Source organism: Hyperolius riggenbachi, chromosome 3 (genome assembly GCF_040937935.1).
Source record: "Hyperolius riggenbachi isolate aHypRig1 chromosome 3, aHypRig1.pri, whole genome shotgun sequence".
Taxonomy (NCBI): Eukaryota; Metazoa; Chordata; class Amphibia; order Anura; family Hyperoliidae; genus Hyperolius; species Hyperolius riggenbachi.
This window is the reverse complement of record NC_090648.1, coordinates 513968726-513992335: the sequence shown is the minus strand read 5'-3', so window position 1 is coordinate 513992335 and position 23610 is coordinate 513968726. Positions and strand designations below refer to the sequence as shown.

The 23610-nt window shown below is 47.6% G+C and overlaps 1 protein-coding gene across 3 annotated transcripts in view; it reads left to right on the top strand.

Moving 5' to 3' along the window:
- TBC1D9B (TBC1 domain family member 9B) overlaps positions 1-23610 on the top strand; it is a 104864-nt gene that overhangs the window by 28763 nt on the left and 52491 nt on the right. For all 3 annotated transcript variants that reach the window (XM_068278401.1, XM_068278400.1, XM_068278399.1), the window contains exons 3-4: positions 156-274; positions 20222-20450. In XM_068278401.1, the coding sequence (XP_068134502.1) occupies positions 156-274; positions 20222-20450 (348 nt within the window). The remainder of the gene's footprint in view (positions 1-155; positions 275-20221; positions 20451-23610) is intronic.

The following is a 23610-nucleotide window of genomic DNA, read 5'->3' as shown; positions in this document are numbered from 1 at the left end:
TGTTCCTCGTTGGGCGATGTTTTCAGTGGTGGTGTTATAAAGGACGTGCTGTACACACAGCAGTGACAGAAGCTAGGCTCTCCTCATATCACTGACAGGATGTAGCTTGTCATATCCTGTTTCCTGCTGCTTTATGACGTGTTTCGTCTCCTCAGGGTCCTCGCGTAAGGAAATCACGGAACACTGGGAATGGTTGGAGAACAATCTGCTGCAGACGCTCTCCATCTTTGAAAACGAAGACGATATCACGACCTTCGTGAAAGGGAAGATCCATGTAAGATGACTGGCTGCTTGTATTGGGGTGTATTCACTAATCTGAGGGGAGCAGGAGAATGGGCGTCTCAACCGAGAGGAGCAGAATGCAGGGAATGTGTGTATTACGCTCTACTTATTGCGTGCTAAGATTGTAGTCAAAATAACATAATAAAACTGCTTATTTATTTATTACGATATTCTTTATTAACCCATTAACGGCTTCAGCAGAGTTATCTCATTTGAGATAAGTGCAATGCTTTTGACCTCAGCCAGCAGAACTTGTGCTGTTAATTCTTGGGATGCTTTGATCTCTCTCTACTAGCAGAAAATATAGACACTGAAAGCAGAAGTCCTGTTATTGTCTCACACTGCCCCCTAGTGACAAGTGGCCATAGATACACATTACAGCAGTACTAATTAGAAGCAAGAAAATGTAACAAAGAAAAAAAGTGCCCTGTAGCACTTGCAAGCCTCTAGATAAATTGGCTGCTAAAAAAAATGGTTTAGGCATTGCTTGCCCTTTGTAAAATGTTTCATTTTTTTAATTTACTTTCTGAAATGTATCACTGGTGGTGACATCTTTACTACTGTCAGGTGCAGCTGTGCAGAATGTTTGTTTACTGAGAGTTCTGAAGCCAGTGAAAAAATTACCTGGTTTCTGAGAATGCAGGTGGGGGAGGGGGAGGGGGGGGTGTCAAATTCTGCATAATAAACGGGCTAGGCCTCAGTGGGAGGGCAGGCCTACATATCAATATACAGCAATATATAGATAGTGTTTCTGATGCTATGAGCAGGAAATACTGTATGTCACTACAGGGCCTCTTTAGGCACATTATTCTGTTACCACAGTTTAGTGAATACATCCAATTTAATCTACATGCTGTGTGTAAGATTGGCTGTTATACGGAAATAATCTGTTCACCTGTGTGTAGCCATGTAGGTTCACGTTTGCAGATGCACCTCCAGGCTTATTCTGGCTACACATGATTCAATGTCCCATTCAATCGATGGGTAATGCGATTGGAAATCGTACCGTGTGCACCTCTCCAAACTGTCCCCGATCGATAATGGAATCGATTTTCCCATGATCATTTCAGAAAATTGTTCCTGTTATCGAGCGGAACCAGATTGGACATGTCAGAAATAATCTTCTGATTTCCATAAATTGGATGGGAAATTGCATCGTGTGTTGTGAGCGTTAGGATTTTAGCACAACGCGGAACAGGCAGTTCAGAAAAACATTTGCAACAGATTTGTATTCTGCCATCGATAGATTCAGGTACTGATGGAACCCAGATACATTTGCACAGAGGCGGAGCCAGCGTGGAATTCTGTGGTGGTTAAATTTCACATTCATATCCTGGTATAGTGACAGGTCCTCTTTTCAGTAATCCAGACTTCTCTTCTTTCCAGTGCCTGGATAATAGAATACGAGGGGACAGGATGAGATAGACATGTGTATGTACAGTGCTAGGTATACAAATAACTAGGATGTGCTCCTTTTTTATCTTTCTCTGCCTGAAAGAGTTAAACATCAGGTATGCAAGTGACAGTTTCTGTCTGGGTCAGGATCTAGTTGGACTATAAAGTCACTCTGCTTAAAGGAATAACAGCCATAAAGCTCTTTCCTGAAACAAGCATGATGCAGCTAATCCATTCACACTTCAGTCAGAGCACCTGATCTGCATATGCTTGTTCAGGGGCGATGACTAAAAGTATTAAGGTGCGTACACACTCACTACCGGTGGCAACGACGGGTCCTTCAGACCCTCCTGCTGGGCGGACGTTCTGCCGACAGTAGCACGTGTGTACGCACTGTCGGCAGACTGATGAGGCTGTTTCTGAAGAATCCGCTTAGCAGATCATTCAGAGACAGCCTTATCAGTCTGTCTGACAGACATACACACTACTGTCAGCTCAAAGTCCGCCCAGCAGGAGGGTCTGACGGACCCGTCGTTGCCAGCGGTAGTGAGTGTGTACACACCCTTAGAGGCAGAGGATCAGCAGGACAGCCAGAAAATGTGCATGGATTAAAAGGAACAAATAGGGCAGCCTCCATTTCTCTCTCACTTCAGGTGTGTTTTTAACCCTCCTGGCGGTTTGCAAAAAAATCGCCAGGGGGCAGCAAATCTTTTTTTTAAAATTTTTTTTTTTTTTTTTTTTCATGTAGCGAGACAGTCTCGCTACATGATAGCCGCTGCTCAGCGGCATCCCCCCAGCCCCTCCGATCGCCGCCGGCGATCGGAGATCCGGAGATCCCGTTCAAAGAACGGGATCTCCTGGAGGGCTTCCCCCGTCGCCATGGCGACGGGCGGGATGACGTCACCGACGTCATCGACGTCGTGACGTCAGAGGGGACTCCGATCTGCCCCATAGCGCTGCCTGGCACTGATTGGCCAGGCAGCGCACGGGGTCTGGGGGGGGGGGGGCGGCCGCGGCGAGAGGAATTGCGGCGGATCGGCGGGTAGCGGCGGCGATCGGGCACTGCACGCAGCTAGCAAAGTGCTAGCTGCGTGCAGCAAAAAAAAAATTATGCAAATCGGCCCAGCGGGGCCTGAGCGGTGCCTTCCGGCGGCATAGCCCGAACTCAGTTCGGGCTTACCGCCAGGAAGGTTAAAGAACACTTCCAGTGAAGGAGACAGGCCCTGTCATGTACGGCCATCTTAATGCTGCCAGGATCAGGGGGTCTCGGGGTTGATGACTCACTGCTGGTGCATAATTCATTAGAAAGGTGAAGCTCTGCCCCCTCTATTGGCAAGACTGTCGTGCTAATTGTTTCCGAAGTTTTCCAAAGCTCTGGCCACTCCCACCTGCGTTGCTGCCACCCCTCCCCCTCCTCAACTCCGTAACAACCAATTAGACCGCAACAGTCTAGCGGGCCACGGCAATGCAGGTGGGGTGGCCAGAGCTTTAGAATACTCTGCCGGGGGGCTGGCAAAGTTTCTGACATTAAAGTGGACCCGAGGTGACAGGTGACATGAGTTTAACATGTATGTACAGTGCAAAACCTAATAATTTCACAAACGGGTCATCAGGGGGCGCTGTATGGCTGATATTGTGGTGAGACCCCTCCCACAGGAAACTGTGAGGACCATTTTCTTGGCAGTGAACCTTGTTGCATTGTGGGAAATAACTGTTTACACAACACAAATAACATTTATATTGTGCTTTTCTCCTGGCGGACTCAAAGCGCCAGAGCAGCAGCCACTAGGGCGTGCTCTATAGGCAGTAGCAGTGTTAGGGAGACTTGCCAAAGGTCTCCTACTGAATAGGTGCTGGCTTACTGAACAGGCAGAGCTGAGATTTGAACCCCTGTGTCAGAGGCAGAGCCCTTAACCATTACACCTTCCAGCCATCAGCTGTTTCCAACTGCCAAAAAAGCAAGCAGCATCTCCTTCCACTGACATCACCGGCCAGCAGTAAAAATGTTACCATGTGATAAATGTCAGAATGTAAATCAGGGAGAGGAAAGATTTTGCAATGGGCAAACACTGACTAAATCATTTAGACATAATTATTGTAAAAATGAAGCACTTTTTTTATTACATTATTTTCACTGGAGTTCCTCTTTAAAGGAAAGGTTCAAGCAAAATAAAAAAATGAGTTTCACTTACCTGGGGCTTCTACCGGCCCCATGCAGCCATCCTGTGCCCTCATAGTCACTCACTGCTGCTCCAGTCCCCCGCCGCCAGCTAGTTCTGCATCTACCAGCCTCATGCAGCCATCCTGTGCCCTCGTAGTCACTCACTGCTGCTCAAGTCCCCCGCCACCAGCTAGTTCTGCATCTACCAGCCTCATGCAGCCATCCTGTGCCCTCGCAGTCACTCACTGCTGCTCCAGTCCCCCGCTGCCAGCTAGTTCTGCTTCTACCAGCCCCATGCAGCCATCCTGTGCCCTCGTAGTCACTCACTGCTGCTCCAGTCCCCCGCCACCAGCTAGTTCTGCTTCTACCAGCCCCATGCAGCCATCCTGTGCCCTCGTAGTCACTGCTGCTCCAGTCCCCCGCTGCCAGCTAGTTCTGCTTCTACCAGCCCCATGCAGCCATCCTGTGCCCTCGTAGTCACTCACTGCTGCTCAAGTCCCCCGCCACCAGCTAGTTCTGCATCTACCAGCCTCATGCAGCCATCCTGTGCCCTCGTAGTCACTCACTGCTGCTCCAGTCCCCCACTGGCAGCTTGCCGACCTCGGAGGTCGGCGGGACGCATTGCGTACATTTTTACGCATTCCCGCAACTGCAGGAACATCAACACATACATTTTTACGCGTTACTGGTTCAATGTGTAAAAATTTACGCATTAAACCAGTAACGCGTAAAAATGTATGTGTTGATGTTCATGCACTAGCGGGAATGCGTAAAAATGTACGCAATGCGTCCCGCCGACCTCTGAGGTCGGCAAGCTGCCAGCGGGGGACTGGAGCAGCAGTGAGTGACTGCGAGGGCACAGGATGGCTGCATGGGGCTGGTAGAAGCAGAACTAGCTGGCGACGGGGGACTGGAGCAGCAGTGAGTGACTACGAGGGCACAGGATGGCTGCATGGGGCTAGTAGAACAGAACTAGCTGGCGGCGGGGGACTGGAGCAGCAGTGAGTGACTACGAGGGCACAGGACGGCTGCATGGGGCTGGTAGAAGCAGAACTAGTTGGTGGCGGGGGACTGGAGCAGCAGTGAGTGACTGCGAGGGCACAGGATGGCTGCATGGGGCTGGTAGAAGCAGAACTAGCTGGTGGCAGGGGACTGGAGCAGCAGTGAGTGACTACGAGGGCACAGGATGGCTGCAGGGGACTGGTAGAAGCAGAACTAGCTGGTGGCGGGGGACGAGAGCAGCAGTGAGTGACTACGAGGGCACAGGATGGCTGCAGGGGGCTGGTAGAAGCAGAACTAGCTGGTGGCGGGGGACTGGAGCAGCAGTGAGTGACTACGAGGGCACAGGATGGCTGCAGGGGACTGGTAGAAGCAGAACTAGCTGGCGGGGGACTGGAGCAGCAATGAGTGACTACGAGGGCACAGGATGGCTGCATGGGGCTGGTAGAAGCAGATCTAGCTGGCAGCGGGGGACAAGAGCAGCAGTGAGTGACTACGAGGGCACAGGACGGCTGCATGGGGCTGGTAGAAGCAGAAGTAGCTGGTGGCGGAGGACTGGAGCAGCAGTGAGTGACTACGAGGGCACAGGATGGCTGCATGGGGCTGGTAGAAGCAGAACTAGCTGGCAGCGGGGGACTGGAGCAGCAGTGAGTGACTACGAGGGCACAGGATGGCTGCATGGGGCTGGTAGAAGCAGAAGTAGCTGGTGGCGGAGGACTGGAGCAGCAGTGAGTGACTACGAGGGCACAGGATGGCTGCATGGGGCTGGTAGAAGCAGAACTAGCTGGTGGAGGGGGACTGGAGCAGCAGTGAGTGACTACGAGGGCACAGGATGGCTGCATGGGGCTGGTAGAAGCAGAAGTAGCTGGTGGCGGAGGACTGGAGCAGCAGTGAGTGACTACGAGGGCACAGGATGGCTGCATGGGGCTGGTAGAAGCAGAACTAGCTGGCAGCGGGGGACTGGAGCAGCAGTGAGTGACTGCGAGGGCACAGGATGGCTGCATGGGGCCGGTAGAAGCCCCAGGTAAGTGAAACTCATTTTTTTATTTTGCTTGGACATTCCCTTTAAGTTGAGCAGAAACCCGTGTAATTAGCACCCGCGCCTCTTTGCCAGTATTGTTGGTCTCGTCTCGTTTTGCGATCTGACAATAGTTTTTCAGGCACAGAGGTCATTTTTTACTGTCATGTTGCAAGTTTATGAGCAGGACAGGAGGTAGGACTATGATAGTAGGACTATTATATCATAAAAAGGTTTTAGCTGTATTGTTGGAGGTTAACATTGAACCACGGCTGAGCAGAGTTATGGAGGGGAGAGGTTCCTTCTATCTGTCACACGAAACCACTACAGAGATCACACAGAGGACCTCAGAGGAGATGAGGAAGTGACAAAACTGCAAACACCGCAGAAAACAGGAGGTCAGAAAACAGGACGTCATTCATAAGTGTTGTATAATCGTCAGCGCTCGGCGCACTGCAACTCCCAGCTCCCCCCTTATGATTGGTTAGAAGTTCAGAACATGGAGTCCCTGATATCTGAGGATCTGCTGCAGGTCAAAGATCCTCCCATCAGCTTACCCGAGTTCTGAAAGTTCCTCATTGTATTGGCACAGTGAGCTCAGGTTAGAATTTGAGGGAAATTCTGCCCAGTAGAGATGCAGACAGCAGTGACCACAGAGGAAAACTTCCCGGTTTGTCAAGATCCTCATTGAGTTTGGGTCTTAAAGTGTTAGGGTACTTAGACTGGAGCATGCTTAAAGGGGAACTTCAGCCTAAACAAACATACTGTCATTAAAGGGAACCTAAACTGAGAAGGATATGAATTTTTCCTTTTAAAACAATACCAGTTGCCCGACTCTCCTGCTGATCCTGTGTTTCTAATACTTTTAGCCACAGCCCCTGTTTCAGGTGTGTGATTCAGCCACCACTGCAGCCAAAGAGATCAGCAGGACTGCCAGGCAACTGGTATTGTTTAAAAGGAAACATCCATATCCCTCTCAGTTTAGGTTCCCTTTAAGTTACATTAGTTATGTTAATTAAAATAGATACTGTAGGTAATATAATCTCTTACCCACCCTGTTTTAAAAGAACAGGCAAATGTTTGTGATTTCATGGGGCAGCCATCTTTTTGGTTGAAAGGAGGTGACAGGGAGCATAAGGCACAGTTCAAACTGTCCTGTGTGCTGATCACCCCTCCCAGCTGCACGCGCTAGGCTTCAAATCTCAAATTCAAAATTAAAAAAAAAAATGCACTGAAACAGCAGAACGAGAACAACATCAGAAATCCCATCATGCTTTGCACAGCATCAGGGGGAAAATGCCTGGGCAGTTTTCTTTTCTTCTGTGCAGCTAAAAATGAGGCTTGGGTAAGAAAAATAAAATTCTGATGCTGTGAAACTGTTAGGCCCCGTTCACACTTGCGTTTTGGCAAGTAAACGGACCGGATCCTGATCGGATCAGGACCTGATCCTGATCAGAACCGTACGGTTCCGATCCGGATCCGATCCGTTTGTATCAGGCATGCATCAGGCTGACATCCGGATCCGTGGGCAAAAAATAGTGAAATTTAAATAAAAAAATGTTGGGGTCAGCAGAAGGTGCACCTGGTGCACCTGTAGAATCAGGTTCCTCCGCTGTAGGCCTCACCTCCACCTCCGACATTCTGCCAAACCGCTCCAGCACGTCTGTCACTGCTGCTCCACTCCAGACATGCTTGGCCCATGTGTCCCCATCTGAAATGGCCGCTTGGATACGCATAGGAAGTGGGGTAGAACGTCAGGTTTTTGTAGGCAGTGTGTTCTGTGCCTTCCGTTTCCCATTGGTTTCTGTTTTCCGGATGGTGCTGTCAGGCTCAGGTTCCGCTCCGGTCCGGGTGCGTGGGCCGGAGATCCGGACCCAAAAAATAGCGCATGTTGGAAAAGTGTCCGGAGTCCGGATCCGGTCTGGCTCCGTACTGTACGGAACGGACACGTGTGAACGTCCGCATAGACTTTGCATCGCTATGCGGAACGTACGTTTCGTTTGTACAGTATACGGTCCGGATCAGATCAGGAAAATCCGGACAGGGAACGCTAATGTGAACCGGGCCTTAAAGAAACACCAAGCCTTTTCAGTTCTGCTGAGTAGATTTTTAGTCTGGAGGTTCACTTTAAAGGGAACCTAAACTGAGAAGGATATGCAATTTTTCCCTTTAAAATACAGAGAGTGCAGAATTATTAGGCAAATGAGTATTTTGACCACATCATCCTCTTTATGCATGTTGTCTTACTCCAAGCTGTATAGGCTCGAAAGCCTACTACCAATTAAGCATATTAGGTGATGTGCATCTCTGTAATGAGAAGGGGTGCGGTCTAATGACATCAACACCCTACATCAGGTGTGCATAATTATTAGGCAACCTCCTTTCCTTTGGCAAAATGGGTCAAAAGAAGGACTTGACAGGCTCAGAAAAGTCAAAAATAGTGAGATATCTTGCAGAGGGATGCAGCACTCTTAAAATTGCAAAGCTTCTGAAGCGTGATCATCGAACAATCAAGCATTTCATTCAAAATAGTCAACAGGGTCACAAGAAGCGTGTGGAAAAACCAAGGCACAAAATAACTGCCCATGAACTGAGAAAAGTAAAGCGTGCAGCTGCCAAGATGCCACTTGCCACCAGTTTGGCTATATTTCAGAGCTGCAACATCACTGGAGTGCCCAAAAGCAGAAGGTGTGCAATACTCAGAGACATAACCAAGGTAAGAAAGGCTGAAAGACGTCCACCACTGAACAAGACACACAAGCTGAAACGTCAAGACTGGGCCAAGAAATATCTCAAGACTGATTTTTCTAAGGTTTTATGGACTGATGAAATGAGTGAGTCTTGATGGGCCAGATGGATGGGCCCGTGGCTGGATTGGTAAAGGGCAGAGAGCTCCAGTCTGACTCAGATGCCAGCAAGGTGGAGGTGGAGTACTGGTTTGGGCTGGTATCATCAAAGATGAGCTTGTGGGGCCTTTTCGGGTTGAGGATGGAGTCAAGCTCAACTCCCAGTCCTACTGCCAGTTTCTGGAAGACACCTTCTTCAAGCAGTGGTACAGCAAGAAGTCTGCATCCTTCAAGAAAAACATGATTTTCATGCAGGACAATGCTCCATCACACGCGTCCAAGTACTCCACAGCGTGGCTGGCAAGAAAGGGTATAAAAGAAGAAAAACTAATGACATGGCCTCCTTGTTCACCTGATCTGAACCCCATTGAGAACCTGTGGTCCATCATAAAATGTGAGATTTACAAGGAGGGAAAACAGTACACCTCTCTGAACACTGTCTGGGAGGCTGTGGTTGCTGCTGCGCGCAATGTTGATGGTGAACAGATCAAAACACTGACAGAATCCATGGATGGGAGGCTTTTGAGTGTCCTTGCAAAGAAAGGTGGCTATATTGGTCACTGATTTGTTTTTGTTTTTGAATGTCAGAAATGTATATTTGTGAATGTTGAGATGTTATATTGGTTTCACTGGTAAAAATAAATAATTGAAATGGGTAGATATTTGTTTTTTGTTAAGTTGCCTAATAATTATGCACAGTAATAGTCACCTGCACACACAGATATCCCCCTAAAATAGCTCAAACTAAAAACAAACTAAAAACTACTTTCAAAAATATTCAGCTTTGATATTAATGAGTTTTTTGGGTTCATTGAGAACATGGTTGTTGTTCAATAATAAAATTATTCCTCAAAAATACAACTTGCCTAATAATTCTGCACTCCCTGTAGTACTAGTCCTACCAAGAACTTGTCCGTGTTTCCATGCTATTTTTTCCATTATATGAGCTAGTAAACCAGTGCTTTGTCTATCTATGCAGATGATGCATAGATGGTGTTCAAAACAATAAATAGCTAGTATCTGGCTAAAAAACAAAAAAAATTTCTGATAACAAGAGGGTGCTTTAACCACTTGAGGACCGCCCCCAGCCGATGGGTGGCGGCAAAGTCCGGGCCCAAACGACCGCAATACGCCCATCGGCGGGGGCGGCTGCGGGAGTGGTTATGCGGCGATCGCGTCATTCGTGACGCCATCAGCTGCCGGGGACTAGCTCCGTCCACCGCTCGTAGTAACCCGCCGGCCGTTCGGAAGCGCCGGCGGGTTACTAGCACCCGGATCACCGCATTTACATTGTATAATAGGCTTTGTAATGTATACAAAGCCTATTATACTGGCTGCCTCCTGCCCTGGTGGTCCCAGTGTCCGAGGGACCACCAGGGCAGGCTGCAGCCACCCTAGTCTGCACCCAAGCACACTGATTCCCCCCCCCCCTGCCCCCTGATCGCCCACAGCACCCCTCAGACCCCCCCCTGCCCACCCCCCAGACCACTGTTTGCACCCAGTCACCCCCCCCTAATCACCCATCAATCACTCCCTGTCACTATCTTTCAACGTTATTTTTTTTTTATCCCCTCCCCCCTGCCCACTGCCCCCTCCCGATCACCCCCCCACCCCTCAGATTCTCCCCAGACCCCCCCCAGACCCCCCCCCCCCCGTGTACTGTATGCATCTATCCCCCCTGATCACCTGTCAATCACCCGTCAATCACCAGTCAATCACCCCCTGTCACTGCTACCCATCAATCAGCCCCTAACCTGCCCCTTGCGGGCAATCTGATCACCCACCCACACCGATAGATCGCCCGCAGATCCGACATCAGATCACCTCCCAAGTGCAGTGTTTACATCTCTTCTCTCCTCTAAACACCCACTAATTACCCATCAATCACCTATCAATCACCCCCTATCACCACCTGTCACTGTTACCCATCAGATTAGACCCTAATCTACCCCTTGCGGGCACCCAATCACCCGCCCACACGCTCAGATTGCCCTCAGACCCCCCTTTATCAATTCGCCAGTGCAATATTTACATCTGTTATTCCCTGTAATAACCCACTGATCACCTGTCAATCACCTATCAATCACCCCCTGTCACTGCCACCCATCAATCACCCCCTGTCACTGCCACCCATCAATCAGCCCCTAACCTGCCCCTTGCGGGCAATCTGATCACCCACCCACACCAATAGATCACCCGCAGATCCGACATCAGATCACCTCCCAAGTGCAGTGTTTACATCTCTTCTCTCCTCTAAACACCCACTAATTACCCATCAATCACCCCCTATCACCACCTGTCACGGTTACCCATCAGATTAGACCCTAATCTGCCCCTTGCGGGCACCCAATCACCCGCCCACACCTCAGAACGTCCTCAGACCCCAGCCCTGATCACCTCGCTAGTGCATTGCTTGCATCTATTTCCCCCCTCTAATCACACCTTGAGACACCCATCAATCACCTCCTGTCACCCCCTAGCACACCTACCCATCAGATCAGGCCCTAATTTGCCCCGTGTGGGCTCCTGATCACTCGGCCAAACCCTCAGGTCCCCCTCAGACCCCCTTCCGATCACCTCCCCAGTGCATTGATTGCATCTATTTTCCCCTCTAACCGCCCCCTGAGACACCCATCAATCACCTCCTGTCACCCCCTAGCACTCCTATCCATCAGATCAGGCCCAAAACATCCTGTCATCTAAGAGGCCACCCTGCTTATGACCGGTTCCACAAAATTTGCCCCCTCATAGACCACCTGTCATCAAAATTTGCAGATGCTTATACCCCTGATCAGTCATTTTGAGAAATTTGGTTTCCAGACTACTCACAGTTTTGGGCCCGTAAAATGCCAGGGCAGTATAGGAACCCCACAAGTGACCCCATTTTAGAAAGAAGACACCCCAAGGTATTCTGTTAGGTGTATGATGAGTTCATAGAAGATTTTATTTTTTGTCAAAAGTTAGCGGAAATTAGATTTTTATTGTTTTTTTCACAAAGTGTCATTTTTCACTAACTTGTGACAAAAAATAAAATCTTCTATGAACTCACCATACCCCTAACGGAATACCTTGGGGTGTCTTCTTTCTAAAATGGGGTCACTTGTGGGGTTCCTATACTGCCCTGGCATTTTAGGGGCCCTAAACCGTGAGGAGTAGTCTAGAAAACAAATGCCTCAAAATGACCTGTGAATAGGACGTTGGGCTCCTTAGCGCACCTAGGCTGCAAAAAAGTGTCACACGTGGTATCGCCATACTCAGGAGAAGTAGTATGTGTTTTGTGGTGTATTTTTACACATACCCATGCTGGGTGGGAGAAATCTCTCTGTAAATGGACAATTGTGTGTAAAAAAAAATCAAAAAATGTGTCATTTACAGAGATATTTCTCCCACCCAGCATGGTTATATGTAAAAATACACCACAAAACACATTATACTACTTCTTCTGAGTACGGCGATACCACATGTGTGACACTTTTTTGCAGCCTAACTGTGCTAAGGGGCCCAAAGTCCAATGAGTACCTTTAGGATTTCACAGGTCATTTTGAGACATTTGGGTTCAAGACTACTCCTCACGGTTTAGGGCCCCTAAAATGCCAGGGCAGTATAGGAACCCTACAAGTGACCCCATTTTAGAAAGAAGACACCCCAAGGTATTCTGTTAGGTGTATGATGAGTTCATAGAAGATTTTATTTTTTGTCACAAGTTAGCGGAAATTGATATGTATTGTTTTTTTTTTCACAAAGTGTAATTTTCCGCTAACTTGTGACAAAAAAAAAATCTTCTATGAACTCACCATACTCCTAACAGAATACCTTGGGGTGTCTTCTTTCTAAAATGGGGTCACTTGTGGGGTTCCTATACTGCCCTGGCATTTTAGGGGCCCTAAACCATGAGCAGTAGTCTAGAATCCAAAGGCCTCAAAATGACCTGTGAATAGGACGTTAGGCCCCTTAGCGCACCTAGGTTGCAAAAAAGTGTCACACATGTGGTATCGCCGTACTCAGAAGAAGTAGTATATTGTGTTTTGGGGTGTATTTTTACACATACCCATGCTGGGTGGGAGAAATATCTCTGTAAAAGGACAATTGTGTGTAAAAAAAATCAAACAATTGTCATTTACAGAGATATTTCTCCCACCCAGCATGGGTATGTGTAAAAATACACCCCAAAACACATTATACTACTTCTCCTGAGTACGGCGGTACCACATGTGTGGCACTTTTTTGCACCCTAAGTGCGCTAAGAGGCCCAAAGTCCAATGAGTACCTTTAGGATTTCACAGGTCATTTTGCGACATTTGGTTTCAAGACTACTCCTCACGGTTTAGGGCCCCTAAAATGCCAGGGCAGTATAGGAACCCCACAAATGACCCCATTTTAGAAAGAAGACACCCCAAGGTATTCCGTTAGGAGTATGGTGAGTTCATAGAAGATTTTATTTTTTGTCACAAGTTAGCGGAAAATGACACTTTGTGAAAAAAAACAATTAAAATCAATTTCCGCTAACTTGTGACAAAAAAAAAAAATCTTCTATGAACTCACCATCCTCCTAACGGAATACCTTTGGGTGTCTTCTTTCTAAAATGGGGTAATTTGTGGGGTTCCTATACTGTCCTGGCATTTTAGGGGCCCTAAACCGTGAGGAGTAGTCTTGAAACGAAATTTCTCAAAATGACCTGTGAAATCCTAAAGGTACTCATTGAACTTTGGGCCCCTTAGCGCAGTTAGGGTGCAAAAAAGTGCCACACATGTGGTATCGCCGTACTCAGGAGAAGTAGTATAATGTGTTTTGGGGTGTATTTTTCCACATACCCATGCTGAGTGGGAGAAATATCTCTATAAATAGACAATTGTGTGTAAAAAAAAATAAAACAATTGTCATTTATGGAGATATTTCTCCCACCCAGCATGGGTATGTGTAAAAATACACCCCAAAACACATTATACTACTTCTCCTGAGTACGGCAATACCACATGTGTGGCACTTTTTTGCAGCCTAACTGCGCTAAGGGGCCCAAAGTCCAATGAGCATCTTTAGGCTTTACAGGGGTGCTTACAATTAGGCACCCCCCAAAATGCCAGGACAGTGAACACACCCCACAAATGACCCCATTTTGGAAAGTAGACACTTCAAGGTATTCAGAGAGGAGCATAGTGAGTCCGTGGCAGATTTCATTTTTTTTTGTCGCAAGTTAGAAGAAATGGAAACTTTTTTTTTTTTTCTTTTTTTTGTCAGTGTCATTTTCCGCTAACTTGTGACAAAAAATAAAATCTTCTATGAACTCACCATGCCTCTCACTGAATACTTTGGGATGTCTTCTTTCCAAAATGGGGTCATTTGGGGAGTATTTGTACTATCCTGGAATTTTAGCCCCTCATGAAACCTGACAGGTGCGCAGAAAAGTCAGAGATGCTTGAAAATGGGAAAATTCACTTTTGGCACCATAGTTTGTAAACGCTATAACTTTTACCCAAACCAATAAATATACACTGAATGGGTTTTTTTTTAATCAAAAACATGTTTGTCCACATTTTTCGCGCTGCATGTATACAGAAATTTTACTTTATTTGAAAAATGTCAGCACAGAAAGTTAAAAAAAATCATTTTTTTGCCAAAATTCATGTCTTTTTTGATGAATATAATAAAAAGTAAAAATCGCAGGAGCAATCAAATAGCACCAAAAGAAAGCTTTATTAGTGACAAGAAAAGGAGGTAAAATTCATTTAGGTGGTAGGTTGTATGAGCGAGCAATAAACCGTGAAAGCTGCAGTGGTCTGAATGGAAAAAAAGTGGTCCTTAAGGGGTAGAAAGACTGTGGTCCTGAAGTGGTTAAAGGATACCTGAAGTGACATGATGAGATAGACATGGGTATGTACAGTGCCTAGCACACAAATAACTAGGCTGTGTTCCTTTTTTTCTTTCTCTTCCTGAAAGAGTTAAATTATCAGGTATGTAAGTGGCTGACTCAGCCCTGACTCAGACAGGAAGTGACTACAGTGTGACCCTCACTGATAAGAAATTCCCCTTTTTATCTCTTTCTTGCTCTCAGAATCCATTTTCTGCTAGGAAAGTGTTTTATAGTTGGAATTTCTTATCAGTGAGGGTCACACTGTAGTCACTTCCTGTCAGGACTGAGTCATCCACTTACATACCTGATATTTAACTCCTTCAGGCAGAGAAAGAAAAAAAGGAACACTGCATAGTTATTTGTGTGCTAGGCACTGTACATACACATGTCTATCTCATCATGTCACATGTCAGTTCGGGTAGCCTTTAAACTTCAAAAGGTCATCATTTTTCTTTGTGGGAGCTGAATGAACCAAATTTCTGATCACACTGACCTGGATATTGTTTACACTCCAGAGTTAAAATTATAGCCCTTAAAGGACAACTGCAATGAGAAGGAAATGGAGGCTGCCATATTTATTTCCTGTTAAACAATACCAGTTGCCTGGCAGTCCTGCTGATCTGTTTTGCTGCAGTAGTGTCTGAATCTCTCACTCACCTTCCCTGGTTGCGTCATGCTGTTTGACAGCTTGGCTTCCCTTAAACAAAAGCTTTGAAAGCTTCCATTGCATTGCAGGAGCCAAGCCACACTGATTGTGTTCATGGTCCAGATATACTTAAAGCGACCTGAACTCAGAACTTGCTCTTTGCTGTAAAAGATAAGCAACAGCATAATAACCTTTAAAGAAAACCATTTCATTGTTACAGCTGACACAAATTTGGCAATAAATCTGCAGTGTGTCTACTTCCTGCTTTCATGGAAGCAGACATAGGGTTAACATCCTGTGTTTACAAATTAGCTGCTCTGCCCAGTAAGCTGACACAGCTGAGAGATCAAATTACAGTTGTGATTAGACACAGATGAGGGGGAATTAGACAGGCTAAACTCTCTAAATATTTAAAGGGAGCATTTCTCTCTGTTTTCCTTCTGTCCTGTGCAAGAGTTCAGATCCAGTATAAAGCACAGCTGAGCTGAGAGGTGTATGGAGGCTGCCTATGGTGACCGGGCATTAGCAAGGACATGCTCAGGCTTTGCTAGAAAAACCTGAGACCGACCAGGACCGAGCTACTGCGCATGAGCAAGCTGTCCACAGGTGCTTTTACCAACAGAGGAGAGTAAGGGAGGAAATGACAGCAGGATTGACTTCAAGATAGACACAGTTAAAATGGAGAATCCTGACTCTCCTGCTGATCCTGTGTCTCTAATACTTTTAGCCACAGCCCCTGAACAAGCATGCAGCAGATCAGGTGCTCTGACTGAAGTCAGACTGGATTAGCTGCATGCTTGTTTCAGGTGTGTGATTCAGCCACTACTGCAGCCAAAGAGATCAGCAGGACTGCCAGGCAACTGGTATTGTTTAAAAGGAAACATCCATATCCCTCTGTTAAGGTTCCCTTTAAGAAAACAATCAGGTAAAAGAAAAACTCCAGTGTCTCTGTAAAAAGGAACTGTTGCGAAAATCTTAAAATTTAAAGGGCTCCGAGCTCAACCTAAAAAGCAAAATAGTACTCACCCGGGGCTTTCTCCAGCCCAGTGCTGGTCGGGAGGTCCCACGACGGCGTCCTGGCTCCTCTCCTAGTCCCCGCTCCGGAATGGCTGCGGCAACACTCGGACGAGTGTCGGGCTCCTTCTTCCGCATATGATGCGGCTGACGGCATGGCGGCCGGCGTGGCAGTACGGCGCATGCGCGCTTTAATCGCGCATGCACAGTACTTTCACGCTGGTCGCCGTGATGACGTGAGGCGGCCGGCGTCCTGACGTCATACGCGGAAGAAGGAGCCCGACACTCGGCCGAGTGTTGCCGGGCTGCCGCCGGTCAGCCATTCCTGAGCGGGGCCTAGGAGAGGAGCCAGGATGCCGTTGTGGGACCTCCCGACCAGCACTGGGCTGGAGAAAGCCCCGGGTGAGTACTATTTTGCTTTTTAGGTTGAGCTCGGAGTCTCTTTAAAACACATGCAAATAAGTACATTTCTCCCAGAGTAAAATGAGCCATAAATTACTTTTCTCCCATGTTCCTGTCACTTACAATAAGAAGTAGAAATCTGTCATTACTGTCAGATTTTGGACTAGCCCATCTTCTCATAGGGGTGTTCTCAGGGTTTTCTTTATTTTAAAAAGCACTTGGTGAATGGAAGTTGCTCTGTCCAACTTCCAAAATAGTGTGCAGCGAGCAGGGAGACTGGCCAGCATCTTTATATAAATCGTTTTCAGGGAATGTCTTTGTAAAGAATAAAGGCCATGCTGAGAATCCCCCATGAAGAGATGGACTAGCCCAAAACCTATCGGTAATGTCAGATTTCTACTACCTACTGTAAGTGACAGCAACATAGGAGAGATGTAATTTATGGCTCATTTTACTCTGGAAGAAATGTACTTCTTATTTGTATGTGTTTTACATTTTAAGATTTTCGTGACAGTTCCTCTTTAAGTAAGTAAAGTTCTTGCCTGCAATTGGTTTTAATTCTGTCAGATTGGTGAAAGCTCTTCGCGGTTCAGTCACGTGACTTCCATGGGAGTTCCAGTGTTGACAATTTACATCCCCCACCATACGTTCTGACAGTCTTCAGTTCCCCTGGCCCACCCATTCCTGGCAGGTGTACAATGCTCTGCATAATGTGAATGTATGTTTGTTTTCTCTTATTTGGAATGCAGGCTATTTCATAGTGTACCTGTCAGGAGAAAGTGCCCCAGGTGGATACTCTCCTCAATAGAGTCCCCTGTCCTCCACCAGCCCAGTCTAGCACTGTGAGCTCCACAAACTGCCGACAAGCCCTTGTCAGGGAACGCATGCGCAGTAGCACAGACATGGTTGGGATTAGCTCTTTCTGTGCTGCTGCTTCTGGAGGACACTGTGCTGGACTGGAGGCTTTCCTCACCTGAGGTAAGTATCTGACTTTTATTTGCAAACCTCATGTTTGCTATAAGCAGGGCACATCTGTAGGATAGCAATTACTTATAGAAGAATGGCCTGGCTAGCTCTTTAGAGTTTCATTTCCTGTTGAGATGATAGTGCAGTTTTACTGGAGTGAAAGCCTTCCAGACGCTGCTGTCCCATCACCATCCACATGGGGGCAGTCAGGGACAGACCACCTGACCCAGCCCACCTCCTCCCACTGCTAAGAGACTACCTCTTTGTGGCCAGTACTGCAGCTGTGACACAATCTCATAATAAGCCATGCATGTTTCAGTAAATTGTAGTCTGTTTCCACTAAAGTGTGAGGGTGATTGCACATGTATATCGGTACGATTGTCCAGCGGCAGCCTAGCAAAGACACACCACGGTGCAGCCGTTTAGCACAGGACTTTCGATTTAATTCCGGGAATCGTAATGTAACCTACTGCAGCTTCTGCGGTACCCGGAGCCCTTGCATCGCACCGCGGGTACTGTGGCCACTATAACGAGCTGTGGCGGAGAGAGTACCGCGATGTGTGTGAATAGGGTCTCTAGATAATCTCTAATTCTCGAATGTGTTGCATGCTGCATATTTGGTGCAATCTTGTCAGAGTGAATATTGCATACAGATTGCCTGGTGAGGCCCCGCAGTGTTTTGCAGTGTTGCCGTGGGAACAGGCGATGCGAGTCTGTGGTGCGCAGCTGAGATCTGTATTCCTTCCCTGTAGTGTGAGCAGGTCATGTGTGCTTCCGCTGTGAATGTGGACGGCGAGGGGGCGGGAAGCAGAAACCGCAGATCTCTCAGTTGCTGTCCCTGGAGGCCGGTGGTTTACCAGCAGGGGATGGTACAGAGGATTGTACGCATTGCCGTGCTGGTGGATGGTAATTACATGTACATGTTGTGTGACAGCGCTGATAACAGAGTGAATATTATATCTGACACTTCCTGCCGTCATCCCACAACAGGCACTTCCTGTTTTATGGAGGAAGCTGCTTACAGTACAGAAGCTGAGAGTCGTGTGATAAAGGAGAAGTGAGGAGCAGAGAAAACCCAGCTTTGTTTGTAGGGAACCTGAACTGAGTAAAATTATTTCAAATAAACATGTGACATAGCTGCAAATGAATATTACATACTTGCCTCCCTGTCCGTTCCTCTCAGAAGCTCACCATTTTCTTCTAACAACAATGCCTTCCAGTTCTGACAAGATTTTGTCAGAACTGAAATATGCCAGTTGCTGTCAGTTATATATCAGCAGCTGTCAGTTACAACTGAATGTGCAAGGTAATGCTCATGTTTCCCTATGGCTAAAGTGGGCGATATTATAGTGTAACAGTGTGCTGACCAGGGAGCTGTTAGGGGGTAATGACCATTTTTAAAAAATGGAGGACAGAGAATTCTCTTGATCACAGTGGCCAAACAGGATGCGGGAGAGGAGAAAGAGATTGATGAGTAGACTACACAAGAGGTAAGTATGACATGTGTATGTTTATTTTGACTTTTAATTTTCAGTTCAGGTTCTCTTTAATGCAAGGTTAGGACAGGTTACTGTCCTCATTGCCGTTCAGAATGAACCTTTTGGCAATGTTTTCTTATAAATGCTTTTTAAAGAGGAACTCCAGTGAAAATAATGTAATAAAAATAAAAAAGTGCTTAATTTTTACAATAATTATGTATAAATGATTTATTCAGTGTTTGCCCATTGTAAAATCTTTCCTCTCCCTTATTTACGTTCTGACATTTTTGACATGGTGACATTTTTACTGCTGGCAGGTGATGTCACTGTAACGAGATGCTGCTTGCTTTTTTGCCAGTTGGAAACAGCTGTAAACCGCTATTTCCCACAATGCAATGAGGTTCACAGACAGGAAACTGTCAGGACCATGGCAGTGGGGTCTAGCACACTTGTCGCGGCGCGCAGGAAGTGCCCGATCCAATTTAGGGGCAACAGTGCGTTACCACTGAACTTCCGTGGCGGCAGAAGAATGTAAGGCAATAGGCGACGCATACTTTTAAAAAAAGTTGGCGGCGTTGCGGCGCACATGCATGGAATGACGGCGTACGGGAATCCCAGTGATGTACTTCCTGTTCAGTGGGAAGTATGTCACTGGGCGACGGGTGTGGGGGGGGGGGGGGTGGCACTACACACATAACCCTGACCAATCCGGTCAATGGGGGACTGCAATCTGCAGGCATCTAATAGACGGCATTTGGGCGCCTGATGCAAACTGATCAGGTACAACATAGAATTTAATGGCTGTATCTGGCTATAGAAAAATATTGGCGATTTTTAATTGGATACATTACTATTGGCTGTACCACCCAGTGCCCCACTGATTTGCCGCCACCGCAATACTAAAATACAAATGAATATGGTATTGGATTCAACCTCATTTATTTGTAGTGGGCGGAGCAGAACCTCATTTATTTTTAGTGGGCGGAGCCTGATACATGCCACCAGCTGACACATCTTCAGGTGAGGAACCAACTTTTTCAGTGAAGAGTGTTGGGTGATGGCAGGAAACACACAGAGAAAGGAAACCACAGATGTCCTCGGTCATTCTGCGCCCAGTTAGGGAACCGTCAGACAATCCTGACCGATAATCGTCTGTCTCTTGCAGGGCATCATTGCCGAGGAGAATAAGAGCCTGCTGCCCAAGGATGAGGAGGATCCTGGGAAATTCAAGGAGGCGGAGCTGAAGATGCGGAAGCAGTTCGGAATGCCGGAGGTGGAGAAGCTGGTGAATTATTATTCCTGCAGTTACTGGAAGGGAAGAGTTCCCCGGCAAGGCTGGCTCTACCTGACCGTCAATCATCTCTGCTTCTACTCATTCCTGCTGGGGAAGGAAGGTGAGGCGTGATCACTGTATGCATTCTTACTGGGGAAGGGAGGTGAGGCCTGACCGCTGTATTCATTCTTACTGAGGAGGGAAGGTGAGGCCTGACCGCTGTATGCATTCTTACTGGGGAAGGAGGGTGAGGCCTGACTGCTGTATTCATTGTTACTGGAGAAGGAGGGTGAGGCCTGACTGCTGTATTCATTGTTACTGGGGAAGGAGGGTGAGGCCTGACCGCTGTATTCATTCCTACTGGGGAAGGAGGGTGAGGCCTGACCGCTGTATTCATTCTTACTGAGGAGGGAAGGTGAGGCCTGATCACTATATTCATTCTTACTGAGGAGGGAAGGTGAGGCCTGACTGCTGTATTCATTCTTACTGGGGAAGGAAGGTGAGGCCTGACTGCTGTATTCATTGCTACTGGGGAAGGTGAGGCCTGACTGCTGTATTCATTCTTACTGGGGAAGGGAGGTGAGGCCTGACCGCTGTATTCATTCTTACTGGGGAAGGAGGGTGAGGCCTGACCGCTGTATTCATTCTTACTGGGGAAGGAAGGTGAGGCCTGACCGCTGTATTCATTGTTACTGGGGAAGGGAGGTGAGGCGTGATCACTGTATTCATTCTTACTGGGGAAGGAAGGTGAGGCCTGACCGCTGTATTCATTCTTACTGGGGAAGGAGGGTGAGGCCTGACCGCTGTATTCATTCTTACTGGGGAAGGAAGGTGAGGCCTGACCGCTGTATTCATTGTTACTGGGGAAGGGAGGTGAGGCGTGATCACTGTATTCATTCTTACTGGGGAAGGAAGGTGAGGCCTGACCGCTGTATTCATTCTTACTGGGGAAGGAAGGTGAGGCCTGAACACTGTATTCATTGTTACTGGAGAAGGAGGGTGAGGCCTGACCGCTGTATTCATTCTTACTGGGGAAGTAAGGTGAGGCCTGACTGCTGTATTCATTCTTACTGGAGAAGGAGGGTGAAGCCTGACAACTGTATGCATTCTTACTGGGGAAGGAAGGTGAGGCGTGATCACTGTATTCATTCTTACTGAGGAGGGAAGGTGAGGCCTGACCGCTGTATTCATTCTTACTGGGAAAGGAAGGTGAGGCCTGACTGATGTATTCATTCTTACTGGGGAAGGAGGGTGAAGCCTGACAACTGTATTCATTCTTACTGGGGAAGGGAGGTGAGGCCTGACTGATGTATGCATTCTTACTGGGGAAGGAAGGTGAGGCGTGATCACTGTATTCATTCTTACTGAGGAGGGAAGGTGAGGCCTGACCGCTGTATTCATTCTTACTGGGAAAGGAAGGTGAGGCCTGACTGATGTATTCATTCTTACTGGGGAAGGAAGGTGAGGCCTGACCACTGTATTCATTCTTACTGGAGAAGGAGGGTGAGGCCTGACTGATGTATTCATTCTTACTGGGGAAGGAAGGTGAGGCCTGACCACTGTATTCATTCTTACTGGGGAAGGAAGGTGAGGCCTGACCACTGTATTCATTCTTACTGGAGAAGGAGGGTGAGGCCTGACTGATGTATTCATTCTTACTGGGGAAGGAAGGTGAGGCCTGACTGCTGTATTCATTCTTACTGAGGAGGGAAGGTGAGGCCTGACCACTATATGCATTCTTACTGGGGAAGGAAGGTGAGGCCTGACCACTATATGCATTCTTACTGGGGAAGGAAGGTGAGGCCTGACTGCTGTATTCATTGCTACTGGGGAAGGAGGGTGAGGCCTGACTGCTGTATTCATTCTTACTGGGGAAGGAAGGTGAGTGAGGCCTGACCGCTGTATTCATTCTTACTGGGGAAGGAAGGTGAGGCCTGACTGTTGTATTAATTCTTACTGGGGAAGGAAGGTGAGGCCTGACTATTGTATTAATTCTTACTGGGGAAGGAAGGTGAGGCCTGACTGCTGTATTCATTCTTACTGGGGAAGGGAGGTGAGGCCTGACCGCTGTATTCATTCTTACTGGGGAAGGAAGGTGAGGCCTGACCGCTGTATTAGTTCTTACTGGGGAAGGAAGGTGAGGCCTGACTGATGTATTCATTCTTACTGGGGAAGGAAGGTGAGGCCTGACCGCTGTATTAGTTCTTACTGGGGAAGGAAGGTGAGGCCTGACTGATGTATTCATTCTTACTGGGGAAGGAAGGTGAGGCCTGACCACTGTATTCATTCTTACTGGGGAAGGAGGGTGAGGCCTGACCGCTGTATTTATTCTTACTGGGGAAGGAAGGTGAGGCCTGACCGCTGTATTCATTCTTACTAGGGAAGTAAGGTGAGGCCTGACTGCTGTATTCATTCTTACTGGGGAAGGAAGGTGAGGCCTGACCGCTGTATTTCTTCTTACTGGGGAAGGAAGGTGAGGCCTGACCGCTGTAGTCATTCTTACTGGGGAAGGAGGGTGAAGCCTGACCGCTGTATTCATTCTTACTGGGGAAGGAGGGTGAAGCCTGACCGCTGTACTCATTCTTACTGGGGAAGGAGGGTGAAGCCTGACCGCTGTACTCATTCTTACTGGGGAAGGAGGGTGAAGCCTGACCGCTGTACTCATTCTTACTGGGGAAGGGAGGTGAGGCCTGACCGCTGTATGCATTGTTACTGGGGAAGGGAGGTGAGGCCTGACCACTGTATGCATTCTTACTGGGGAAGGAGGGTGAGGCCTGACCGCTGTATTTATTCTTACTGGGGAAGGAAGGTGAGGCCTGACCGCTGTATTTATTCTTACTGGGGAAGGAAGGTGAGGCCTGACCGCTGTATTCATTCTTACTGGGGAAGTAAGGTGAGGCCTGACTGCTGTATTCATTCTTACTGGGGAAGGGAGGTGAGGCCTGACCGCTGTATTCATTCTTACTGGGGAAGGGAGGTGAGGCCTGACCGCTGTATTCATTCTTACTGGGGAAGGAAGGTGAGGCCTGACCGCTGTATTCATTCTTACTGGGAAAGGAAGGTGAGGCCTGACCGTTGTATTCATTCTTACTGGGGAAGGAAGGTGAGGCCTGACCGCTGTATTCATTCTTACTGGAGAAGGAGGGTGAGGCCTGACTGATGTATTAATTCTTACTGGGGAAGGAAGGTGAGGCCTGACCACTGTATTCATTCTTACTGGGGAAGGAAGGTGAGGCCTGACCGCTGTAGTCATTCTTACTGGGGAAGGAGGGTGAAGCCTG